Source organism: Acinonyx jubatus, chromosome A1 (genome assembly GCF_027475565.1).
Source record: "Acinonyx jubatus isolate Ajub_Pintada_27869175 chromosome A1, VMU_Ajub_asm_v1.0, whole genome shotgun sequence".
NCBI classification, from domain to species: Eukaryota; Metazoa; Chordata; class Mammalia; order Carnivora; family Felidae; genus Acinonyx; species Acinonyx jubatus.
Window position 1 is genome coordinate 2,362,239 of NC_069380.1, and position 24,487 is coordinate 2,386,725.

Genomic DNA, 24,487 nt, shown 5'->3' on the forward strand with positions numbered 1-24,487 from the left:
AAAGTCTCTGTAATTGCCTCTTCTTGTTTCACTTACCTTTTAAATGTCGATTTAAGAAGCATTTTAAACTTTTTCTCTTTTATACCCACAATATATTTTGCAGACGAATTAGAAAATTGTAAGAACAAGAAGAAAATATAAAAAACTGACAGGGCCAGAAACTCAGCGTGTACTATTAGCAGCTGGTGATACCCTTGCAGGCTGTATTTTATGCTTTATGATGAAACCAGAAATGAGTAGAAGAGGGAAAACTAAAAAATTCAAATATTGTGGACATTAAGCAACACACCATTCAAATAACCAACGGGTCAAGGGAGCAATGACAAGGGAAATTAGAAACTACCTTGAGAAGAATGGAAATGAAAATCACCACATACTGAAACTTATAGGACACATTAAAACACTGCCTACGGTGCTGCTTTTGCTACAGAAACTTAAGTGGGTACTGGGGAGCACCCGGGTGGCTCTGTCGGTTAAGCGTCCGACTTCAGCTCAGGTCATGATCTCATGGTTTGTGGGTTCGAGCCCCGAGTCGGGTTCTGTGCTCACAGCTCGGAGCCTGGAGCCTGCTTCCCATTCTGCGTCTCCCTCTCTCTCCGCCCCTCTGCTGCTCGTGCTCTCTTTCTCTCAAAAATAAATAAACGTTAAAAAATTTTTTTTTTCAATAAAAAAAGTGGATACTGAAGCCTCTATTATTGTTGAATTATTTATTTCTGTCTTAATGTCTACAGTTTTTCCTTCATGTATCTTCATATGCTCTTCTTACTAGATGCACAGTTATATCTTGCTGGTGGATGGCCCTTTTCTCATTATAAAATGTCCCTATTTATTTCTGGTAACATTTTTTAAAGTCTATTTTATTTGATACTAGTAGAACCACTCCAGCATACTTGTGGTGGTCGTTTGTATATCTTTTCCCATCTTTTCACTTTCACTCCTTTTTCTTTTTTGCATCTAGACTGCGTCTGCCGTTAACAGCAGTTAGTTGGATGTTGTTTTTAAACCTAGTCTGACCACATGAAAAGATGTTCATCATCACTTACCATCAGGGAAATGCAAATGAAAACTACGATGAGCTATCACCTCCCACCTGCCGGAGGTGGCTAAAATCAGCAACACAAGAAACAACAGGTGTTGGCAAGGATGTGGCGAAAAAGGAACCCTCTTGCGCTGCTGACGGGAATGCAAACTGGTGCGGCCGCTGCGGAAAACAGTATGGAGGTTCCTCAAAAAGCTAAAAATAGAACCATCTTACGACCCAGCAGTTGCACTATTGAGTATTTACCCAAAGAATACAAAAACACTAATTCAAAGGGATATATGCACCCTGTGTTTACTGCAGCATTATTGACAATAACTAAGATATGAAGAAGCCTAAGTGCCCATGGACTGATAAATGGATAAAGAAGATGTGTCCTATATATATACATACTAGATTATTATTTGGCCATGGTAAGTATGAAATCTTGCCATTTGCACTGATACGGATGGAGCTAGAGAGTATACATGCTAAGTGAAATAAGTCAGTTAGAGAAAGACAAATATCCTATGATTTCACTCCTATGTGGAATTTAAGAAACAGAATGAGCAAAGGGGGAAAAAAAGAGACAAATCAAGAAACAGGCTTTTAATTATATGGAATAAACTGACGGTTACCGAAGGGGAGAGGAGTTGAGGGATGGGTTAAACAGGTGATGGGGATTAAGGAGGGCACTGGTACTGAGTACAGAATTGCCGAATCACTATACTGTGCACCTGAAACGAATATAACACTGTATGTTAGTTGGAATTAAAAAAATCTAGTCTGACGAATTCTGCCTTTTGATTGGATTGCTCGATCCATTCCCATCTGATGGTAGTACTGGCATAGCTGATTTATATCTACCATTCCACTTTGTGTTTTCTATGTGTGTTAAGCCTCGGACGTTGCTTCTCGGGGAGGCATGACTTTGGGTGTGCCCACCATCACTGGGGTGACAAGAGTTTTTGGCAGCTCTCCTGGTCCCTTTCCCTGACCGTATCACGGTGTTAAGCTCCACTAACTGTCAGCTAACTATTGTTTCTGAGAATGCCTGGGACACAGATTGCTTTGGACAATAGTACAATCAAAATTGGGCTCCGTGAAGGCGTGGTTCCCATGGTCAGTATTTAATATTTGTTATGAACCCAGGAGGGCTCCTTCCAGCTGCCTTTCTCTCATTCTTCTCTGCAAACTAGCCAGCCTACAGTTAAGCTTGTTATCTTCACGGAACCTATCAAAATCCTCTCAATTACCTTTCCCCGCACTCTTCTACCTGCTTTTTTTTAGAGCATCCTCAGGCTTAAGCTTCTCTCTGCTGTTTAAAATAAAGTCAGTTTCTTTGCAAAGAGATTAGGAACTATTTTCATTTTTTTTACCACCTGCTTCTTCCCCCAGGCAATATCTTTGACCCAGGCCTCTAGAGCTGGGAGTAGGGCTCTGACACCTCTACTCCAAAAGGTGGGTGGTAGTAATCTCCAGTCTCAGTGTGGAAGCAATGCCTTATGAGCTGGGAAAAGAGAAATCAGGGTTTCAATATTCTCAGTGGCACAGAGCCTAAGGCAGACTCTCAATTCTATAGGTGAGGTCTGGGGGGGCAAGAAGGGAGCTCGACCTCTGAACTGCACTTGCACAGAATTTAGCCTTGGCAAGTAACTGAGGCCAGGCAGGATGAGAAATGCCGTGTCCTGCTCAACCCTGGGAAGTGAGTCTTCTGACTAGGAGCTGCGGGTAGAGGGAACCCTGTGTTCTTGGCTGCACCAGTCTGGACTGGAGTTTCGGCCTCAATGAACTGGAAGGAGGGAGGGATCAGTCTTAGTTCAAACACTGCAGACCCTCATTTCTTATCCAATTTTAGCTGGTTTTTTGAACGTACGCTTCTCCATGTGTTGTATGGCCTTAAGAACATTTCTAGAGACTTTAAATGATATTTTAAAATATTTAATCAGTTTCAGTGGGAAGCAGGTCCATGGAGCTCCTCAGGCTGACACGACGGGAGCTGATCCCTTCAGTTTGTTCACTTACTACTAAGTAAAATTCCATCGTATAAACACACGAACAGTGTATTTATCCATTCTCTAAATGATGGACATTTGGGTTGTTTCTAGCTTTTTTTGCTACTACTGCTGCTATGAGTATTCTTATACATATATTCTATACATGGACAAGTGTTCCTGTTGGTTGTGCAGTAGGTATACACAGAGGAAGGGGCTTTTTAGATCAAAAGTTATGCAAACTTTACAAGGCAATGCCAAATTGTTTTCTAAAGCACCTGTTCCAGTCGATGCTTATAACCAATAGGATATAAAAGTAAGGCCTTATTGATCTATATCCTCTATAGCCTTTGTTATTAAGAGACTTGACTGCTGAAAATCTAAAAGGTATAAACTTGTATCCTGTAGTCACTAATAAAGGTAAATATATGTTTAAGTTTATTGTTCTTGTATGTTTCCTCTTCTGTGAATGCTACTTGTTTCTTCTGCCCATTTTTTGATCAGGTTGTCTTTTTCTTATTGATTTGTAGATTTGTACATATTTTAAATATTCTTTGTCAGCGCTGTACATAAATGTTGCCAGTTGGTGGCTTGTCTTCAATTTTTCTAATGTGACTTTGGATAAACAGAAGTTCTAATTTTAATATAGTTGAATTTGTCAATCTCTTATGTTAGTCCTTTTTGTGTTTTAAGAAATGTTTCTCTAGCCCAAGGAGACAGAGTTTTAAAATTATTTTTATAATTTAACAATTTTAAAATTATCTCCTTCCATATAGAGTAGATTTATTGAGTAGGTCCTCCTTTCCACGCTGATTTACAATGCCCCTTCTATCATACATGAGCTCCGCTTATGCCCATGTGTTTCTGGGCTCTATCCTGCTCCAATGGCCAATCTGTCTATTCCTGTACCAATGCCACTTGATATTAATTACTATAACTTTATAATAAGTCGTAAGCTGGTAGGAGTGTCTTAGATAGTTCAGGCCTGTTGTTTTTCCACTCAAATTTTCAAATCAGCCTGTCATAATACATACACACACACACACCCTACTGGGACTTAAAAAAAAATTTTTTTTAATGGTAATTTATTTTTGAGAGAGTGTGAGCAGGAGAGGGGCAGAGAGAGACAGGGAGAGAGAAAGAGAATCCCCAGCAGGCTCCGCGCTGTCAGCAGTGAGGCCGATGTGGGGCTCGAACTCACGAACTGTGAGATCATGGCCTGAGCCAAAGTCAGACATTTAACAGACTGAGCCACTGAGGCGTCCCACGCCATTGGGATTATCACTGGAATTACACCGAATCTATAGGTTACGGGTTACAAACTGGGGTCTACGGACCCAATTATGCTTGCAGAAATGTTTAGCTGCATAGCAGGGTGTTCTACACAATTTTGAAATTTGAATGCTTCTTACAGCTGACCCCTTCTCCCCCACCACCATCATATTGGACGTTGACTCAATCTACATAATACTTTTCTGCCTGGTCCTACATGTTACTGAATTTGCCACTCAGTCTTACATACCGTTCCTTCCAAGGATTCTCTTGAGGGTCCCAACTTCCTTCTGAAGATACCAGCTGAAGGCTCCAAATTTCCCACTTCCTTCTTATGCAGAAATACTTAGCCCATCTTTGTCTAATTCTGCAACGTTGGCCATACCCAAAGGATATTACTTTTTATAACTAGATAGATTCCTTAAGGTATTTCTTCCAGATAAAAGAACAACTTTTCCTAAAAGGAATTCTGAAATCTTAATGTTACTTACTCAGAACATAGCCAACTTTAAAAATAATCTTTTCTTTTATGGGTTTTGTACAAAATGAGAATCATATGATACTACTTTGCCCCACTTGGTTAACCTGGCTAGAGGTTTATCAATTTTATGACCTCTCCAAAAGTCCAGCTTTTGGTTTCACTGATTTTCTCTATTCATTTCCTGTTTCAAATTTCAATGGTATCTGCTCCAATATTTTATCTTCTGCTTGTTTTGGATTTAACTTGCTCTTCTTTTTTGAATTTGCTAAATTGGAACTTAGATTCTGGATTTTAGGTGTTTCTTCTTTTCTAACCTGCATTCAGTGCTAACAATTTCCCCCTAGGCGTGGCCTTTGCTGTATCCCATAAATTTTCATCGGTTTAAAACTTTTTTTCTGGACTCATGTTTTATTTAGAAGTGTGTTTTTTAGGGGCTCCTGGGTGGCTCAGCTGGTTAAGTGTCTGACTCTTGATTTGGGCTCAGGTCATGATCTCGCGGTTTGTGAGTTCGAACCCTGCGTCGGGCTCTGCACTGACAGGGCGAAGCCTGCTTGGGATTCCCTCTCCCTCTCCCTTTGCCGCTCTCCCACTTGTGCACTCTTTCAAAATTAATAAACAAACTTAAAAAAAAAAAAAAGAGATGGCTGATCCTTTCCATTGTGAAAACTTCCAGTTACCTTTGTTACCGGTTTCTGGTTTAATTCTATTGTGGCCTGAGCGCATGTTCATATGATTTTTATTTTTCTAAGTTTGTTTGGGTGTGTTTGATGGCCGCAGATGTGGTCAGTCTTGGTGAAGGCTCCAGGTTGGAGTGAGAGCGTAATCCTCTGTCGTTGGATACAGTATTCCGTAAGTCTCGGATAGATCCGGCTGGCTGGCTGGGCTGCGTGGCTACATCCTTGCTCGTTTTCTGCCTGCTGCTGCCAGTCACCGACGGGGCTGCTGAAGTCTCCAGCCTAAGGGTAGATTCACCTACCTCTCCTCGCCGTTCTGTCAGTTTTTGCCTCATGTATCTTGACGCTCTGTAGCCACATACACAGTCGGGATTGTTGTGTGTTCCTTAAGAACTGCCCCCTTTTGTCATGATATAATGCCCCTCTTTATTCCTGAAAACTTCCCTTGCTCTGAAATATGGTTTGTTTGTAATTAATATAGCTATTCTAGCTTTCTTTTTTGCAGGGTTTACGTGCTACATCTTTCTCCATCCCTTTACTTTACATCTATGTCTTTATATTTAAAGTGAGTTGCTGTTCCGTAACACATATAAATGAGACACCTGTCTCTGATTGGTGTCTTTAGACCTTTCATAGCTAAAGTGATTATTGATATAGTTGGATTACTATCTACGATATTTGTAAGTGTTTTCTGTTCATCATTGTTTTTTGCTTCCTTTTTTTTCTTTTTTGTATAATTGGATTCTCTCCTCTCATAGCATGTCAATTATATTTCTTCAAATATATTTTAGTGGTTTCCCCAAGGTGTGCAACATACAGTTATAACTAATCTAAGTCTACCCTCAAGTAACACCATACTGCTTCACGGGTAGTGCAGGTGCCTTATAGCAGAGCATCCCCGGTTCCTCAACCCCACTCCTCAGAACGCTGCTGGCCTGCATTTCACTCTTCCATAAGCTATCATCATTGCTGCTATTGTTATTTCGAGAAAACTGTCAGATCCGTTAAGAAAAACGATTCTCTTGTGTCTTCATTTATTCCATTTCTAACCCTGTTACTTTCTTCATGTAGACCTGAATTTTTGACCTCTGTCATTTTTCCTTCTTTCAGAAGAACTTAACATTTCTTTAGGGCAGATCTGTCTACTGATGACAAATTCCCTCAGTTTTTGTTTGAGGAATTCTTTACTTCTCCTTCACTGTTGAAGGATAATTTCATTGGATACAGAATTCTAGGTTGGTGGCTTTTTCTTTCAAAATTTTCAGTATTTTACTTCATTCTCTTCCTGCTTGTATAGCTTCTGAAGAGAAGTATGATATAGTTCTTATCCTTGTTTCCCTTTAGGTGAAGGTTTTTCCCCCCCCCCCCCCGACTTCTATTTCCTCTCTGTCTTTGATTTTCGTCTCTCTTAGTCTTTGATTTAATTTTCTCTTTGAGATTTTCTGCAGTGTGAATGATATGCCTAGATATAGGGTTTTTAAAAATATTTATCCTGCTGGGAATTCTGTGAGCTTCTCGAATTTGTGGTTTGGTGTTTACAAATAATTTTGGAAGTTTATCAGTTGTTAATAACTCCGAATATTTCTTCTTTCTTCTTCTGGTATAGCCATTATGTGCATGTTACACTTTTTTGAATTGCCCCACATTTTTTGGACACTCTGTTTTTTCCAGTCTTTCTTCTTTTTCAGTTTAAGTCTCAATTAACATGTCTTCAAGCTCACTGATTATTTCCTCGGCTCAGGGCACTATGCTTATGAGACCATTTTAATGGTCACTCTTCATTTCTATCGTAGCGTTTTTGACTTCTACGTTTCCTTTTGATTCTAAGAGTTTCTCCATCTCTGCTTACATTACCTCTCTGTTATATGTTGGGTACTTTTTCTACTGGAGTCCTTAGTTATATTAATCATGGTTATTTTACATTCTGGTCTGCTAGTTCCAAGCCTTTGCCATCTTTGGATTTGGTTCTGGTGTTTGCTTGGTCTCTTCAGACTGCCTTTTGCCTTTTGGCATGCCAACTGACCTTTCTGAGAGCCAGCTATGATCTAGCAGGCGAACGTTACTTAAGGAAATAGGTCTTAAGTGTGAGGTTCTGTTTATCTGGACGACGTCAGGATGGGTTTACTGTCTGCTCTGGCTGCCCGTGTCAGAGGCTACAATTTCCTCTGGTGTCCTTGTTTTGTCTCCTCTGCTGCTTCCATTTCCCTAGAGACTCCTTCGTACACATGGCCCGAGAGGCACGGTTCTGTCAGTCGGAACCCTCTGTCAGACGGGAGCCCTGCTGACGTGTGGGGAGGTGGGGGGGAGAAGCTCTTCCAAAGCCTGTGGTTAGGTCTCAGTGGGCTAGTGAGCCTGTGTCCCCGGGCTGTGATCCTCACAAGTGCTTTCAGGTTTTTGTTTTCCTTCTTAAGTGAGACAGAAAGGCTAGAGGGGGCCAGAGGTGGGTACTACATTACTCAAGGTTGGTTAGGCTGTGGTAAAACACCAGTGGGTCGGAATCTGGTAAAACAGTGTCCTGTCTGTGCAGGCCTTTGCTAAGGAGAATTGAATGCTCTGGGAGTATTTTGGATGATTACTTTTCCCTTCCCCTTGAGGGAAGGAGGGAAGATTTTCCTCAGATCTCCACTGTGACACATGGTGGGGCTCCTCTAAAACTCACAAAAGTACCTGGGACCCTCGTGGCTGGGTCTTCACAAGTTCTTCCCTCTCAAGCTAGCCCATGCTCAGACTCTAGCAATTAGCCAAACCACTCTCTAAATATGCCTACCAGATGCTGGCTGCAGTGGTGGTTTCTGGGCAGTTTCTGCCCTGGGTAAGCTCTGCTTCTCTGTATCTGCCTGTTCCCAGTTTTCAGGTCCCTGCGCCCTGTGGTCTCAATTCTCTGACGGATCTAAAAAGAGTTGCTGATTTTTAATGTTTCAGCTTTTTTCTTGCTGTGAGGGTAGGAATCACCGTGTTCAAACTCTACACGTTGGGAGGGGCTAAACTACATAAAAAAAAAAATTCTTTTGTATCTCTCCAGTCATTTACTTAGACTAATTAGTTTTCTAGCGGGAATTTACTGCAACAAAGTGAGTACATGTTTTAAGGGCTTTGATATATACTGCCAAACTCCCCTCCAAAGAAGAGGTAACCACAATAACCTACATTTATTTTTCTGCTCACAAACCTTCACTGGTCCCTCACTGGTCACAAACGATGTCCACCCAACTCTACCAAACACACGAGTCTCTGACGGTTGCATAGGGTTACTGTACAATATGGCCCTTAGCTGTTTTCCGGTTTGACCTGTCACTACACCGAACCCAGTTCTTCCGTTTTAGTGTCTACAGCATGCCCCGATGAGTCATTTTGTTTTTGGTCAAGTCACGTCTCAATCTCGACAGTGCTCTCCCAAGTCTTCGTGGTCTTTTCAACTCAACCCGCACTCTGTTACTGCTCCCTGCAGCCTCGCCCACACAGCTACCTACCGCACAGTACTTCTAGCACACTCTGACAGGGGTCAGCGAGGCAAGCAGTTTTCAGAGAACACCTCTATAATAGAGGGCACAGAGGACAGGCCCCAGTTTACTCTTTGCAAAGTAAAAGGGACTAGTTTAGGTAATAAAACTAAGAATTTCTAACATCATTTGGAGTAACTAAAAGTTGACGGTTTAGGGCAGAAAAGTACAGTGGATTTTTGCTTCTTATTGTATTTGTGGGTTCCCCCCCATTGCTCTCATCTAGTTTCCTTTTTTTTGCCCAATTTAAAACACCAATAGCACCAAAAACTAATATCCTGAATAAATTTATTCTATTAAGAACCTAGTTAGTGACATTTAAAAACGTACCTATTTTTCCTCTGGCTCTTTAGAAAAACCCATATACAAAACAACTATTTCTTAGATAAATACATAAAAAGTTGAACTAAATTTGTGTCACAAAGAAGATAAAGTCTGAACAATAAGCAAATGCGTGGCACAAAGAATTGTAATTAAAATGAAGGGGCGCTGGGGCGGCTCAGTTGGTTGAGCCTCCGACTTCAGCTCAGGTCATGGTCTCACAGTTCGTAGGTTCGAGCCCCGCGTCGGGCTCTGTGCTGACAGCTCGGAGCCTGGAGCCTGCTTCGGATTCTATGTCTCCCTCTCTTTCTGCCCCTCCCCTGCTCGTGCTCTGTCTCTCTCTCTCTCTCAAAAATACATAAACATTAGAAAAAATTTTAAGAAAATGAAGAAAAGCTGTTACCAATTCTGAAAAATGGAACTTTTTCAGCCTTAATGGTTGATTTTTTTTTTTAAAACTTAAAAAATCCACAAAACAACTCACGTTCCACTTGCTCAAACATTACTGAAAAGAGGAAGTCTCGCGGTGTCATGTAATATCCGCCCTCGTGTTCCAGTGAAGAAAACTGCATGAAGCGCTGTTTACGAAGGGACGGTTTTTCTCCCATCTCTCCAGAGTCGGCCATTTTCTAAAAGAAAAAGAGATTGCAGTTTAAGACTTTTTTTAGGATGAGTCCTCAACTTAGCTTCTTTTAACACGATCTTGAAAGAGTAGTTTCAGTGTCTAGGTCTACCAATCTCCGAATGTTCACATCGTTCGTTTAACAACTATTTACTTGAGTGTCTACCTGCCCCTCTTTCAGGCTCGAGGAGACAATGGTGAATGACAAGACAGAGTGAGAAGATGACAACTAATGAATACACACAGAAAATCATGGAGGATAATGAGAAGCGCCAGGAAGCAAGAGAAAGCCGGATAAAAGTCATAAGGGGTAGTATTTTAGAGAGGACGGTGAGGGGAGGCCTTTCTAAAGAGCTGACACTTACAGAGACTAAATGAGTGCAGTCATCGAGCCATGGGGCTCTCTGGAGGAAGAGAATTCTAAGCAGGGGGTAGAGTAAGATCCAAACCCATGAGATTCCCGTGTGTGTGTGTGTGTGTGTGTGTGTGTGTGTGTGTGTGTGTGTTTCTAGGTAAGCTAGAAACTGTTCAAGGAACAGTGTGGCAGTCAATAAAATCAGAGAGATGGGTAGGCAAGAGTTCAAGTACAGTTGCGCTTTCTCACGAAGGTAAAACATATCATGTCTGATAAATAGCCCTGCTTTCAGAAATCTACTTACGTCACAGGTGGAAAGTGCTAAAAGGATAAGAAATGGGAACTGGTAAAATACTATTAGTACAAGAGCCTGTATATCTCAGGCAACGGCACCTAGATCTCGACTCAAACGTGGATAGAGACAATATCGAAATCTTTGTTGCTAACCCTTCGTTGAGTGCTTGTCATGTGCTAGGGACTATACTAATAAAGCCTTCCACACGATTACTCAGTCCTCACCATAACTGAACAACAGATACTGCAGGAGGCATGGAGACTAAAGTCAATGGCACAGCCAGTATGAAAAACCAGAAGTGTCCAACTCGCAGTGTTTGGACCCTTACCTACCATACTCACCTCCCATCCGAGGCCGGGCATCGTATCCTAGACATATGGAAGAAGACAACACAGGGGTTAACGCAGACACCAATGTCAAGATAGCAGTAGATGCAGAAATCCGAAAGCATCCTCTCACCTTGGATTGTTTTCCTTACAACACTGCTCTGATCTGAACCACAGCATCCTCCCCGGACACATCACTTTCCTTTCACAGTTACTACCACTGAACCTATTATTTGCCCTGACACACAGTGATGTTCACTGCCTAGAATCGAAAGGGGGGAAAAATGTGAATTCTAGTTGCTTCAACCTCTCCAAATTCAGAGCCAACAAAATTCTAAGTCAACAGCTCCTTTTGGGCTGATCTCAGTCCTTTGCCTAGTATTAATGCTCTCTCCTCGGTTTGACTGTTGCTTTCTTCGACCAGCTAGTTTCATACCTCTGTGGTAGTCTATGTAGTGCATTCCAGAATACTAAACATACATACTCAGTAATACTGCAAAGATCTGAACCCCTATCTTCCCCAGAACTTGTCTATTTGTGTCTTTCCTTTTATTTCTCCTTAAATTACTACCACAAAAATAACCCAAGAGTCATGTTTTAATTATATTACTCCATACTCTTATCCTAATCATCAGAAAAGTGAATTTTGGGGCATCTGGATGGCTCAGCTGGTTAAGCATTCAACTCCTGAATTCAGTTCAGATCATGATCCCAAGGTCATGGGATCGCGCCCCGTATTGGGGTCCACGATGAGCATGGAGCCTGCTTAGGATTCTCTCCCTCTCTCTCTCTCTCTCTCTCTCTCTCTCTCTCTCTCTTTGTCTCTCTCTCTCTCTCTGCCTCTCCCCTACCCCACTCATGCTGTCTCTCTCTAAAAAGAAAAAAGGAAGGAAACTGGATTTTATTAGCACTCCAAACATTTTATATATGAGGCAGATATAGTAACAGATAACATTATTATTTTATTTAAGAAACTGATACCGAGTATGTGTAGGAAAACAGTGGTAAACAAGACAAACGTTAATTCCTACCAGCATGTACTAAGTGCTTTGGCAGTGAAAAAAAGGATACAAATGAGATAGGGGAGAGCGGGTAAGGGTCTTCTCAGTAAATGTCACAGCACTGCCAAAGTCCTAGATATGAGAGAGAATACAGTACAGTAAAAGAATGGAAAGAAGTTAAGGGCATATATACTATTAGTTTAGAGAATAGTTCTATTTACCATACTAATATTATTGTATAGTTTATTAAGAAATTAACAAAAGTGAGTGATCCATACAAAAATATAGTGTAGTTCCAAATTCTTTTTCAAATTTTTATGTTTATTCATTTTTGAAAGACACGACAGAGACAGAGCACAAGCAGGGGTGGGGCAGAGAGACAGGGGGACACAGAATCCGAAGCAGCCTCCAGGCTCTGAGCCGTCAGCACAGAGCCCGACGCGGGGCTCGAACTCACGAACCGCGAGATCATGACCTCAGCCAAAGTCGGACGCTCAACCGACTGAGCCACCCAGGTGCCCCTATATTTCCAAATTCTTAAACAAACGTCTTTTTTTAATGCTTCCTAATATCTAAATTGCTCCTGACTAATGAAAAGAAGAGCTTTTTGCCCAACTTAATCCTTTTTGTGTAAACAAACTCTTACATTTCAACCAACTAAAAGGAGTCAATTACTCATTTATGCTCCTCCTCCAATGGTTTCATAACAGGATGGACCGTTACCTCTGCGTCTCTTGGTTTTCATGATGTCCTCCCCCTTGTAGCGATCCTATTCTTTCCTGCTGTGTCAAAAATGACCAAGAAGTAAAAACAAACCTTCCACTATTTTACAGCAAGACATGAAGACTACTTGCAAAGAAATCCCATTTTTTTCTTCTAGGAGATTTAGACCCTAAAAATCCCCTATCTCATGGTTACCATTCCATATTTTCCATATGCCTGTATGTCTGTAACTTGCATAAGCATAACATTTCCGAAGAGTCTTGAGAAGAATCAATTATTCTGGGAAGTGCCATTTTAAATAATGGTCGACTGGGTTGTCATCCCTTCCAGTTTTGACTAAATATCCTCTCCAGTGAACAAGAAAAAGCAGAGGAGGTGAAACTAAGACTCCCTTTCACGGGCGGATCTCTGAGCTTAAAGTTGTCATATGAGTCACAGGCCATGGATTTAGAAGGTCACTTAGAAGCACATGACCTCCAAATTTGTCCTCCCACCATGACTTTATCAGCAGATGGTGTGAAATACAACCGTCTGACAACCGCTACTAACACCCTCACAATTCACTCTGGTATTGTGGCCTTTAATTCCTGCTACTTCGTGGTATAAACAAACCTATTCTTTCAACTACCTACAAACCTTTCAACTGCCATGGCATTACTCCCGTGGCACGATGTCTCTTTTTCCCCTCATCCTTTCTGCCACCCCTCCCACTCTGCTTACTGAGTACAAGCTATCGCTGGGAGGTCGCCACCATCGTCGATTCTAATCCTACCACTTCTCTTACGGAACACAAAGCGGAAGCTCCAAGTCAGTCCCTTCCTATCAGTCTTCCCCGCATCCTAATCCACCCTTCAAGTAAAAACTTACTGGAGCATCTACTAACTTGAGGTCTCTCTAGGAAGAGACAGGACACGTATGAGTCAAGGCGGCAACAGGATAGTAGTGAAGCCTGACAATAATAGCTTGTGCTAGTATGGAGTATACGCAGGGCAGCGTGCTAACGTCTTTACCACCTTCGCGACAGCCCCAACAGCAGACATCCTCACCATCTTCATTTTACAAAAGAAGAAACCGTGGCTTGTCAAGTGTTAGCGGCTTGCTCAGATTAACACAGCAAGTAAGTCCACAGCATAGGCAGTGTGACAATAACCCCAGTCTCAACCCCTACCCTATGCTCGCTCCTCTAAGACTTACAGAAGTTAGCAAAACAGAGAAAGCAGTGTGGGTGACGATGGCTGAGGAAGCTCGTGAAAACAGTGGGATTTAAGCTAGGCTCTAGAGAATAAAAATGACTACAACAAGAATTAGCCATATTTAGGCCTGGGCTAACTGTTGTCCATTTCCTAAATGTTAACCATGGCTTCTCTCCTTCAATCAGTGTAGGATTTCTAATGTTTCTTTGCTACAATGAACTTTACCTGGGGGGGGGGGGGGGGGGGAAGTACTGTTTTAAAATCACTAGAACCTTTATAATTCCAGGTTGATGAACCAACAAATTAGTTTTATTTAGGTCACCTTTACCATACAGTAGCTGAATTTTAAGTTCAGTTAGTTAGTTAGTTAATAATCTCTACACCCAACATGGGGCTCAAACTCATGGCCCCAAGATCAAGAGTTGCACACTCCTCTGACTGAACCAGCCAGGCACCCAGTATTGAATTTTAAAAACCACTAGTATAATTGATGTGCATATATATATATATATATATATATATGCTTACTTCACAGAATTTAGATGACAAATCTAGATCACTGAAGTATAAACATATGACACATAATGTTACATTTAATTTGCCATTTTTAATCTTTTATTTACCTGTCAGGTTTATTCCTGCCTTACTTCATCTGTGTAACCAATTCTGATCATATTTCAGACTTACTGGATGGATTTAATTGTCAAGAATGAACAATTTTTCCTTCCTCCCCAACTCTTTCTTTCATCTGCGTTCTTTTCCTACACACATGCTTGCATGCTCTTTTCCCACCTTCCCTTCTTTCCTTCTCTTACATGTTTCAGGTGGATTTATTTATTTATTTTTAAAGGTTTTTAAAAATGTTTATTTATTTATTTTGAGAGAGAGGGAGAGAACGAGAGAGAGAGAGAGCAGGGCAGGGGCAGGGAGAGAGGGAGAGAGAATCCCAAGCAGGCTTTGCACTGGTAGCACAGAGCCTGAGGCAGGGCTTGATCTCTTGAAATCATGCATGACTGAGCTGAAAATCAAAAAGTCAGATGCTTAACTGACTGAGCCACCGAGGGGCCTCTTAAAGATTTTATTTTTAAGCAATGTCTGCACCCAGTGTGGGGCTTGAACTTACAACCCCAAGATCAAGAGTCTCATGCTCTACTGACTGAGGCAGCCAAGCATCCCCAAAACAGGAGTTTTCAGGTGGCTTTGTAAAAATTGTTGGCTGCTGCTTTCATATTCCTTGAACGATTACTATTGTTATTATTGTTATTGATATTGTTTTGGGTACTCATTTGCTTAACCTCCATTCATTTCCTTTAGTCTCTTTCTCACTTTGGCATATACGAGGCCTATCTATGGTAGGTTGGGCTTGGTAAACTGAACTAAGGCAAAGACATTGGCTTATAGACTTTGTGTCATCAGAATATCAGTTTAGATGGAAAGGGTGAGAAGGAACAATAAAGGTCAAAATATTAAAGTTATATCTGAGAGTAACAATATATGAGCAAATCGCAGCTTAGTATTCTTGCATATCAGGCAAGGAAAAGCTCATTAATTCATTCTCAAACGCTGAAGAACCTGTTATGTGTCACTGTTCTGTAGATATATAGATGGGTACTATGAGGTCTTCCTTCAAGGAGTTTACAGGGGGGAGTGCTGCATAGCGAGTAAATAATTAATAAGAGCACTGTCTCTCAGGCCAAACTGCCTGGGATTCAAATTCCTGTTCTGTCCCTTACCAGACATGTGAAACCTGGACCAGTGACCTCTCTGTGCCTCATCTGATTCATATGAAAAATGTGGAAACTGGAATCAAACTACTTGGATTTAAATGCCAGCTCTATCAGTTGGTCAAGTCGTATTATCCTTCTTCACTTAACCTACGCATAAAACGGACAAAACAGAAGTCACTACTTCAAAAGGTCTTTTATTTATTTTTTTAGTCATTGAACAAAGTTAAGTGTAATTAACATGCAACGTTACATCACTTTGATTCAACAGTTCTATAGGTTACTCCATGCTCAGCACAATACATGTAGTCACTACCCGTCACCATACAAAATTGTTGACTATACTCCTTATGCTGTATCTTTTCATCTCCCTGTATCATTCAAAGGCTCTTTTAAAGAATGAGTGTTCAGTGAAATAATACACACAAAGCCCTTATCATAATGCCCGGCACACACTAAGTGCTCTAGAAGGTTAGCTATTACTACTATGATACAATTTTAACAAATGCTCTAATAGAATTATAGAAAAAATTCTATGAGAAGGCAGAGAGAGGACCAATGAACTGTCTTGTTACTTGGAAGACTTCAGAAAGGCATCGCAGAGCAGAAGATGGTTGAACCACATCACACAAGAGGGGGTACAAGGAGCTGCAGTACAGCAAACTATACTAAAGTCAGTTCTGAGCTTGGGCGGGGGGGCACATCCATGGTGCAGAGGGTTGCTGGGGTATATGAAAACATAAATGGACCGAAGAGGAGAATGGCACACACACTACACTGGAAAGGTCATCTTGGCTACTGACATTTTCTTCTGTTAATTTATACAACAGCCACCATATATGTGGGACGCTGGAACCTACCTCGCCGATTCTACAGGAAACTCATACCACGATTCAACACTTACTCTTAACCTACAAATAGATCTAATAAGCTTGGGTTATTAAGTTTCAGCATCCCAGCACATTAAAAACATTAAGTTATAAATGCTAGAGGCACATACACTGATGGCAGAAGTGAGATCTAAATAGCCCGACAGCGAGATAGGAAAGAAGACAAATGTGCAACAGACCTGGCTGCCTGAGTCGGAACCAATCACCGTTACGACAACCAATCAGTAGCCTCTGGGGCTATTTATGGGGATGATCTTCAGGCATTGAGAAACTGCTAATTTATGTAGGGAATATTCTGTTAAAAGTGTATGAAAATATGTAACACGGTTTAAATGTTAACGCACATCTTGCATAAAAAGGATGTTTTACTGCTTGCGAGGGTAATTTTAGTCATCTGGAAGATTCACTCACATGCACACCCCGGATGATGCTATATAAATTCAGCATTACTGTCTGATCTACAATATATCCAAAGTACTTTGTAGAATGTGTGTTAGATAAAAATACCAGGCCTATGTTTACATAAACTGAAAATGAGTAGAATCTTCAGTGAAAATAGAATGTCTTTGAGAAAAACTAAGCAGACGTGGTTTGGGCTTGTCATAAATACTATTATATGTCAAATAAAATTAGACCACAGGATGTGAATCTTTTCATCTTTCCAAAACTGTTAACGTACACCTTTAAAAGAACTTACCACCAGTGTATTCCTAGTCATAACGCAGTATCACTTACAGGAAAAGCATCTACGAAAAACGTATCAGTATGCTGAAACACAGGTGTGGGGGATTTCGGGATGTGAAGAGAAACGCGACTGCTTTTTCCTGGGGCTAAATCAGTTCCTTTCAAAGACGAAAAGTAGCATAAGGCAAGCCATAATTACAAGCAATTTATTTAGGATATACATTTCAGCATAAATGTAGATGTTCATGTCTGAAATCTCTAAGTACAGAGGACTGTTCCAAGGCTCTGGAGAGAATATCAGCACCAGAGGAAGTTGGACTCTCCAGGTATTAAAGGATCTACTGCATAAACAAGTTTTCTTTTTCCTTTGGATTTTTGGTTTTTAATCTCAATCAACATAATAATTCACTTGAAAATAAAATCTGGAAAGGTCCTTTCTACTCTACTAGGTTCCTCCAAAAAAAAAAAAAAAAAAAAAAAAAAGAGGGTATGAGGTACCTTCTTGAGTTAACTCTTAATAAAATCAAAGGGTCACTAAAAAACAAAACAAAAACAAAATTCTAAAAACCGATGTGAAAGTTCTTAAAACCTCCCTCCCACATCATGACAAAAAAATAAAAAGCAGTAAGTAGAGCCATGCCGAGGCTAGCTCCTAACCTCCTACTTTAAACTTGTCCTAGAAGGACCTTCTGATCATTTGGATCCAACTGTAAGAAAACACTAGGACCGAAAAGTAGTTTCTTCTTCCAGGGAGGAGAGTGTCATTTGGGGGAGTGAGTGGGTGACATCCTGAAATCCCTCACTGATGAGGGCCACCCTGGACAGCTGTGTGCACTGCACAAGTCCATGGGGCACCATTCGCTGGAATCACCATGCAATCGTCCGGCAAATGGGAGCAAAGTGCACTGAGGAAAGGGTGTGTGTTCCCAATCTGTACAAAGTTATCATACGGGACAGGTGCATTGCTGTCACTGACATCTCCTGGTTTGCAGGGGCTGTGAAGGCCAGAGAAAAGTACAGGACGTCCCACGGGAAGCTCCTGTCACTCTCTGCATTCACTGCAGGCCCAACAGTTGTCCTTCTCCCCCTCCTGTGTTCTACCAAAGGGGGCCAATATCAGAAGTTATGACTTGGTCGGGCAGAGGGAAATACTTATTCATGACCATGGAGCCCTCAGGCAGCTAAATGATGGAACAGTTGACGTTGCTGTTAACATCCTGCTCTTTAGCTAATATTCTAATGCAAAGATAAAGAGTGCTTAGATCAAGATGGAAAGAAGTCAAGGATAAACATTCACATGGTTTTTGGCACACACGGTTTTGGCTGGAAAGTCTGTTTAAAACCTAGTGTTGGGACTATACAAGTTCTGTGGGGAAAAATGAAGAACAACAAGAAACAATGAACAATGAAAATCCCGTTCTGAAAGAAAATAAGAAAAAATCATAGGAAACAAAAGTGGCAACCTTACAACATCAGAAAGCAAGATAAGATGCCAGACAGACAACAGAAACATTTGAGAAGGGAGTTGGTCTCACTAAATAAGAGAAAATGCCATTATAAAACTTAAAATACTTTAAGAAACAGAAAAGATTAGAATCAACCTTGCAGTAATATATGGACTACATGATAGGGGGGAAAATCACACAGAAGGCAGAAGAAAAGCACGAAGAAAAGCAATCAGGGAAAAGAACATCCACATGCATGACAGACACAAAAACTCAACATCTGATTAACTGCCGTGCTCCGGAAAGAGAAAGGGCAAAATCAGACATCAATTTCCAAAATAATAGTGTAAAACAAAAAAACAAAACAAAACAAACTTTACTGAAATGAAGCTTTGAATTTGCTCCTCTGCCACCGTCTTATGTATGTGTACGTACTTCGGGTTTGAATAATCCTGGAAGGCCTCAGAGGAAACTGATCAGTTTTAGTCTCTTTCAGAAAACCTAAGTAAGGCAGATGTTAGAAAATTGAAGTAAGGTTGACACCATGACGCCTTTATTGTTGGTTATCTCAAAAGCTGTTTTCTAAAGGGCTAATACCCAAAAAAGGGCACAGTAAAGGAGAAGTCATAATTTATTTCTAAGATGATTTGTTTTTAATTTTTTATTTATTTTATTTTTTTAGTAGGCTTCGCGCCCTGCGCGGAGCCCAATGCAGAGCTGGAATTCACCACCCTGAGATCAAGACCTGAGCTGAGATCAAGAGTCGGATGCTTAACCAACTAAGCCACCCAGATGCCCCTATTCTAAGGTTATTCTTAAAAGACACGTCTCAGTCTTACATGTTATGTAGGGAAATGAAAGCAGTCCAAAGGGGAGAGCACATTCAAACCACTCGACCCAGAGGGCTGGAGAGAGCTTTTTTGCCCGTCCTCATCTCATTCACCGCAGTTCAAGAGAACTTTTCTACTAGGAACGGACTAAACGGTATTAATCGTAACTTTTATCTGAATAATGAGATTTCGTAAGATACTTCCACAGATCTGCTCTGTTGGCCAACGTATACTGTTACACATAAATAACCAGCGGACTGGCATGAGGGCAGCAGCTGCTGGAGAAACTAGCCCCTCAGAACGAAGAGTATAGAATGTAGTGGTGGAGATCAAAGAAACGCCGGGGGCCTGTTGGTGGCTCTCTTGTCATCCGAAACCCACCAGAGACTGAATTTAGAGTCGTGGTAGGTGGAAAGTGATGGCAGTGGGGATGAATTCCCATCACCACAACTATTTGCTTCTCAAACCTGCATCTAAAGCTAAATACGTGGGGAAGGAGGGGCAGCAGAAATGCTGGGATTTGGGGCTATGCTGAACACGTGAGAACCATCCACATGGTTCTGGTTATATATAAAATGCTCCATGGATTTCAAGGATTACTTGTAATGCAGGAAAAAATGTGACAAAGGAATTAAGAGCAATGAGTGATGTGAAGTGGATAAAAGAGATCTTTGAAAGCTGATGACTTCTGTTAAAACATTTCCCTAGTTTATTGCCTTTAAAGCAACAGGTGCTTCACCATTCTGTCTCTAGTTTTTATCCATGAAGTGACAAATTCGAAAAAGTTAGCTCTCTGTTCTTTGTTGAACATTCTTTGCTTTCTGCATTCCCAGGAAGAAAGTGAGAAAAGAAAGAGCCTTCCTTACAATGCTTTCAATATATCCAATATACCCACAATGCATTAGACCAAACGTAGTAAAACCGTATTCATTTGGGACCTTTATTTTGGAATTTGTAACAATCTGGATACCATATTATTGCTTTGCTATCTTTGAACTTTCTGTGGCCCATCTGAAAGACTATCTTTTCTTCTTAAAGAAAACTTTTACAAGTGGAAAAATTTCAGTCATTAGAACTTTCCGATTTTGTTCTGAATTGGGGGAGAATTCATCGCATATGAAAAAAAAGTCCTGCCAGACTAAATTAGAAATATTAACTGCATAAGCTATACTTCACAATAAACTCTACAAAATAAGAGAATATTAGCCAAGGAGACAAAAGTCACTCTTAGAAGACCCCGAAGTGCCGGGAATGACTCTGGCTGGCTTCTGATTGTTGTCTGGTCTAGTGAGGGCCTAGCCTAGACTTCTTTCCAGAGACTAGAAGAACGCTAGTGTGACTTTCCTTGGATAAGTGCAGTAATGAAATGGCATATGCTTATATTAACTTAAAAAAAAGCGTAGAGTTCCGTGTAGAGAGGAGTGGCCACTGGCAGGGGACGCTGATGAGTAAAAACATAAGCGCCTTCTCTTCGAGTAACTGCTTTCTCTCTCCTGATGAGATCAGTGAACAGAATACTCACTTTCTCTTCTTCCATAATTACCTTGCAGGAAGTACATAACAACTACATAAACTTCTGTTTATGCTCTTAACAAAAAGTTTAAATTAGGCTTCATATGATTAAAAAAAAAAAAAAAAGACTAGAGTCTCGACTTAAAACTACAATCCCAAGTTTCATCAATATCACTCATTGCAACCATAACTAAGTAACATTTTCCAAGGGAATGATTGAGTCACTTCAGTTTATTTCCCCCGGCTCCCACAGGAGAAGGTAAACTACTTTGTGAACTCTTGCTAAAACTATTCAACACCAACTTATTTAACAAATACCAGGCATCTCCTCTGACCTGGCATTGTATGGAGATAAAATAAAGAGGCGCTCACTTTCTAGCGGGGGAGGCGTAATGGAATGGAAGGTGGGAAGTGCTAGACAGAAGTAGGAAAGGAGCACCTAGCGGTTTGCAACTGTGTATGTCTCACTGATGATCAATTTCAAACTATGGTCATTATTTTTCCCCTGTTATTTATCACCCATGACATTGTGACTTCTTACTTTTCAAAATGAGACATGCATCAGACTAGTATTTTTCAAGATGATGCAATTAAGTTTAAGTAGGAAGTTAGAAACAGGTCTGGTATCAGTAAATTTATTTGGATTCTGGTCTCTCTCCTTTGGGCAGCAGAGCAGTAACAGAGAACCTTTTGTGGTGGAAGCTGTGGTCTAATTTCTGCAACGAACTCATCCATGCAAAAAGTTCTCAAAACTGAGAATTTCAGGTAAGCCCGGAGAAAGTGCTGCTATCAGAGGGCTGAGTCACAAACAGAGGCTGCTGCTAAAGGTAACAACATTTAGGACACCGTATCCTACAATAAATGACCCAGTCTGGAGTAAAGAAGGGATGGGCCCTTCTCTCCTCCCTCCCACCCCTTTGTGGGGAACAGCTGCAGTCTGTAGCTGTAAAGTATTTTATAGTTTGGGACTGTAGAAGGAAAGTAACTCATTCCTATAGTACTTTGCACTGCTTTCTCCCCAGACTGCCACATTCTCTGTGATCTACTCAGACTTCCATCCCCAAGTCCCAGGAAAAGACTGTCTGTCCCCTCAGTTAAAAGAACACTCCCTGTGTGGATGGCCACGTAAAGCTTGTGGCCGAATACTGACAGCAGTTTGCCTGGCACCAAGTTCCTTTAGCCCCATACCCTAACCCTACACAAAATTTGGTCAAAGAGTGGAATTATTTTTTGAGAACAGCAATTTGTTGCTTGCATATAAACAGAAATTGCATCCAAAACAAAAACAAATTTTTAAAAAAACCTTCAAATAAATGGAAAGATAACAAAAGCCTGAAAGAAGGGGCAGATTTGCAGTTTATTAAAAACAAAACTATATTTCTATTTAAAACTTCCATTGGTAAAATAAATAAATAAATATTCCATTGGTACTATTATTATTATTATGAACTAGGTCTTTGTGTAAAATAAATATTGTACTATTTAAAATGTCGGGGCGCCTGGGTGGCTTAGTCGGTTAAGTGTCTGACTTTGGCTCAGGTCATGATCTCATGGTCTATGGGTCTTTAGGTTCGAGCCCTGTGTTGGGCTCTGTGCTGGCAGCTCAGAGCCTGGAGCCTGCTTCAGATTCTGTCTGTCTGTCTGTCTCTCTCTCTCTCTCTGCCTGTCCCCAGCTTGTGTGCTCTCTCTCTTTCAATAATAAATAAATAAACTTTAAAAAATTATTTAAAAAAATAAAATGTCAACCTTAGTTTTGTTCACTGCTAATATGATTTTCCTGAAACTGATGTTTGCTCCTGTGTCCTTAAGCTTCCGCATTTACCCGGCTACCTGTGATGAGCGTCGATAAACCTTACTGCGTACCTTTCCAGAAGACAGGTTAAATAACCACTTACTCTGCTTCTGACTGTAGTCAAAACACTTCACAAAGCTAAGCAGGTAACATAGTTACTTGTTTCTGGTCCCTTTTCTCATTTGGCTAACTTACTGGTTAAGAATTACTTCTGGTGGTTATTGCTCTAGGAATCCTTCCTCAAGTAGCCACTTTGGGTTGGGTAGCCTCTCAGGTAGGAGCATAGTGAACCCAGAGTAAACTTTCATCAAGCTCTGTGCTGGAATCGTCCGTTGTCCAATACAATGAATTCTTTAAGAACGGAAAATGCATTTTTGCCCCTCTGTATCACCAGTGCCTACCACATGGTTAATATTGCTAAATGGTTAAAAAAAAGAAGATGGGCCAGAACGCATGGGTCTTTACGAATGGGAACCAATTCCAAACCCAGAGTGTGACGGTAAAAAAATAATAATTTAAAAAGATTTTGGTGTGTGAATACACAAAAGTTTGTTTTGTGTGTTTACACATTTAAAACCCCATTAACTTATTAAAATATCTTTAGGTAGGTGTGCACTTTGTCATGTGCAACTGCACTAAAGAAGTTCTCACACAAAAGGAAATAAAGGCCCCTTGGTTCCTGTTATTATAACCACAAATTACTGTATCCTGTTAAGTTCTTCAGTTTTAAAAAATGCCTTCTTGGGAAGAGGAAAGAGGTAAAGCCATTGACAGGTGGGGTAGTGTTAACCGTACCAGAGAATATTGCCTTATTTTTTGCCGATTGTAGAAACCACAGAATCTCAGAAACAGAATGCTCTCGACTGGATTACACCAGCTGCTCACACTCTCCTGTAAATCTGAATGAATGACCTAATGGATTTCAGGCCTTACATCATGTTTGGTTTAGGTTTTAATGGATTGTTTCAGCTTTGGCTTGGAGATCACTGACATAACTTTATAGTGTATTTATGATAAAATTTTGCTATCAGAATGTACTGGTAGGAAACGAGCGGGGGATGAGCCAGACATTTTACCAAGCATTGGCAAAGCAGGTAGAGTTTATGAGCAAAGGTACTGGGACGCATGCCACTTGTATTTCTGTTGATGCTTACAAATTAAATCGCCAGTTAAAAAAAGTGATGCATAGATTACACAATAAAAATACACAATACAGAAAAACAAGTCATACACAGATATGGCTATATATTTTGGCAAATTAATTTATTATTCAAGCAAATCACTTAAGACCTGGCAAAGATTTGCCAAAATCTCTCTTTCGGCTTTTACTTTATTCTTTGGACAAATTTCATGAGAAGATATCCATGCTTTTATATAGTAATTTCTGAGGATACTGTAACAGTGAAGATTTAAAACGATTCCATAATAGAATCTGTTGTATATTGACTGGAAAACCAAACAGACTGTTTGTGTTTTGCTTTAAGCATAAGTAAAGTAGACAACTGCTAAATAAATAAATGGAAGAGAATTTCCCATTTTACTATTTCAAATGCCATTACTTTAAGTACTCAGTCACTTTTCTCCTTCAACTTCTCTACCACGCTTTATGTCATTTACAACACTTGGGTCAAATGAGGAATCATGAGTTTCTATAACTTAACATGCAAATACAGGAAAGAAGCCATATAAAACCGTGCCAGTGAATCATACACGAAGTTAGCAGAACTGTTAGCATTTGCCTAGGAAACAGTGAGGTGTGTACTAAATGAAGTTCTCTGGGTACATGTTAAGAAAAATTTTATCTTGACCCCTGAGAATTTTAGAATCTTTTTTTT

General features: G+C 40.5%; 1 protein-coding gene across 1 annotated transcript in view; it reads right to left on the reverse strand.

Moving 5' to 3' along the window:
• The window catches only part of MICU2 (mitochondrial calcium uptake 2), a 137,764-nt gene that overhangs the window by 93,512 nt on the left and 19,765 nt on the right, over positions 1 to 24,487 (reverse strand). The window contains exon 2 of the mRNA XM_027064533.2: positions 9,745 to 9,889. Coding sequence (XP_026920334.2) covers positions 9,745 to 9,889 — 145 coding nt within the window. The remainder of the gene's footprint in view (positions 1 to 9,744; positions 9,890 to 24,487) is intronic.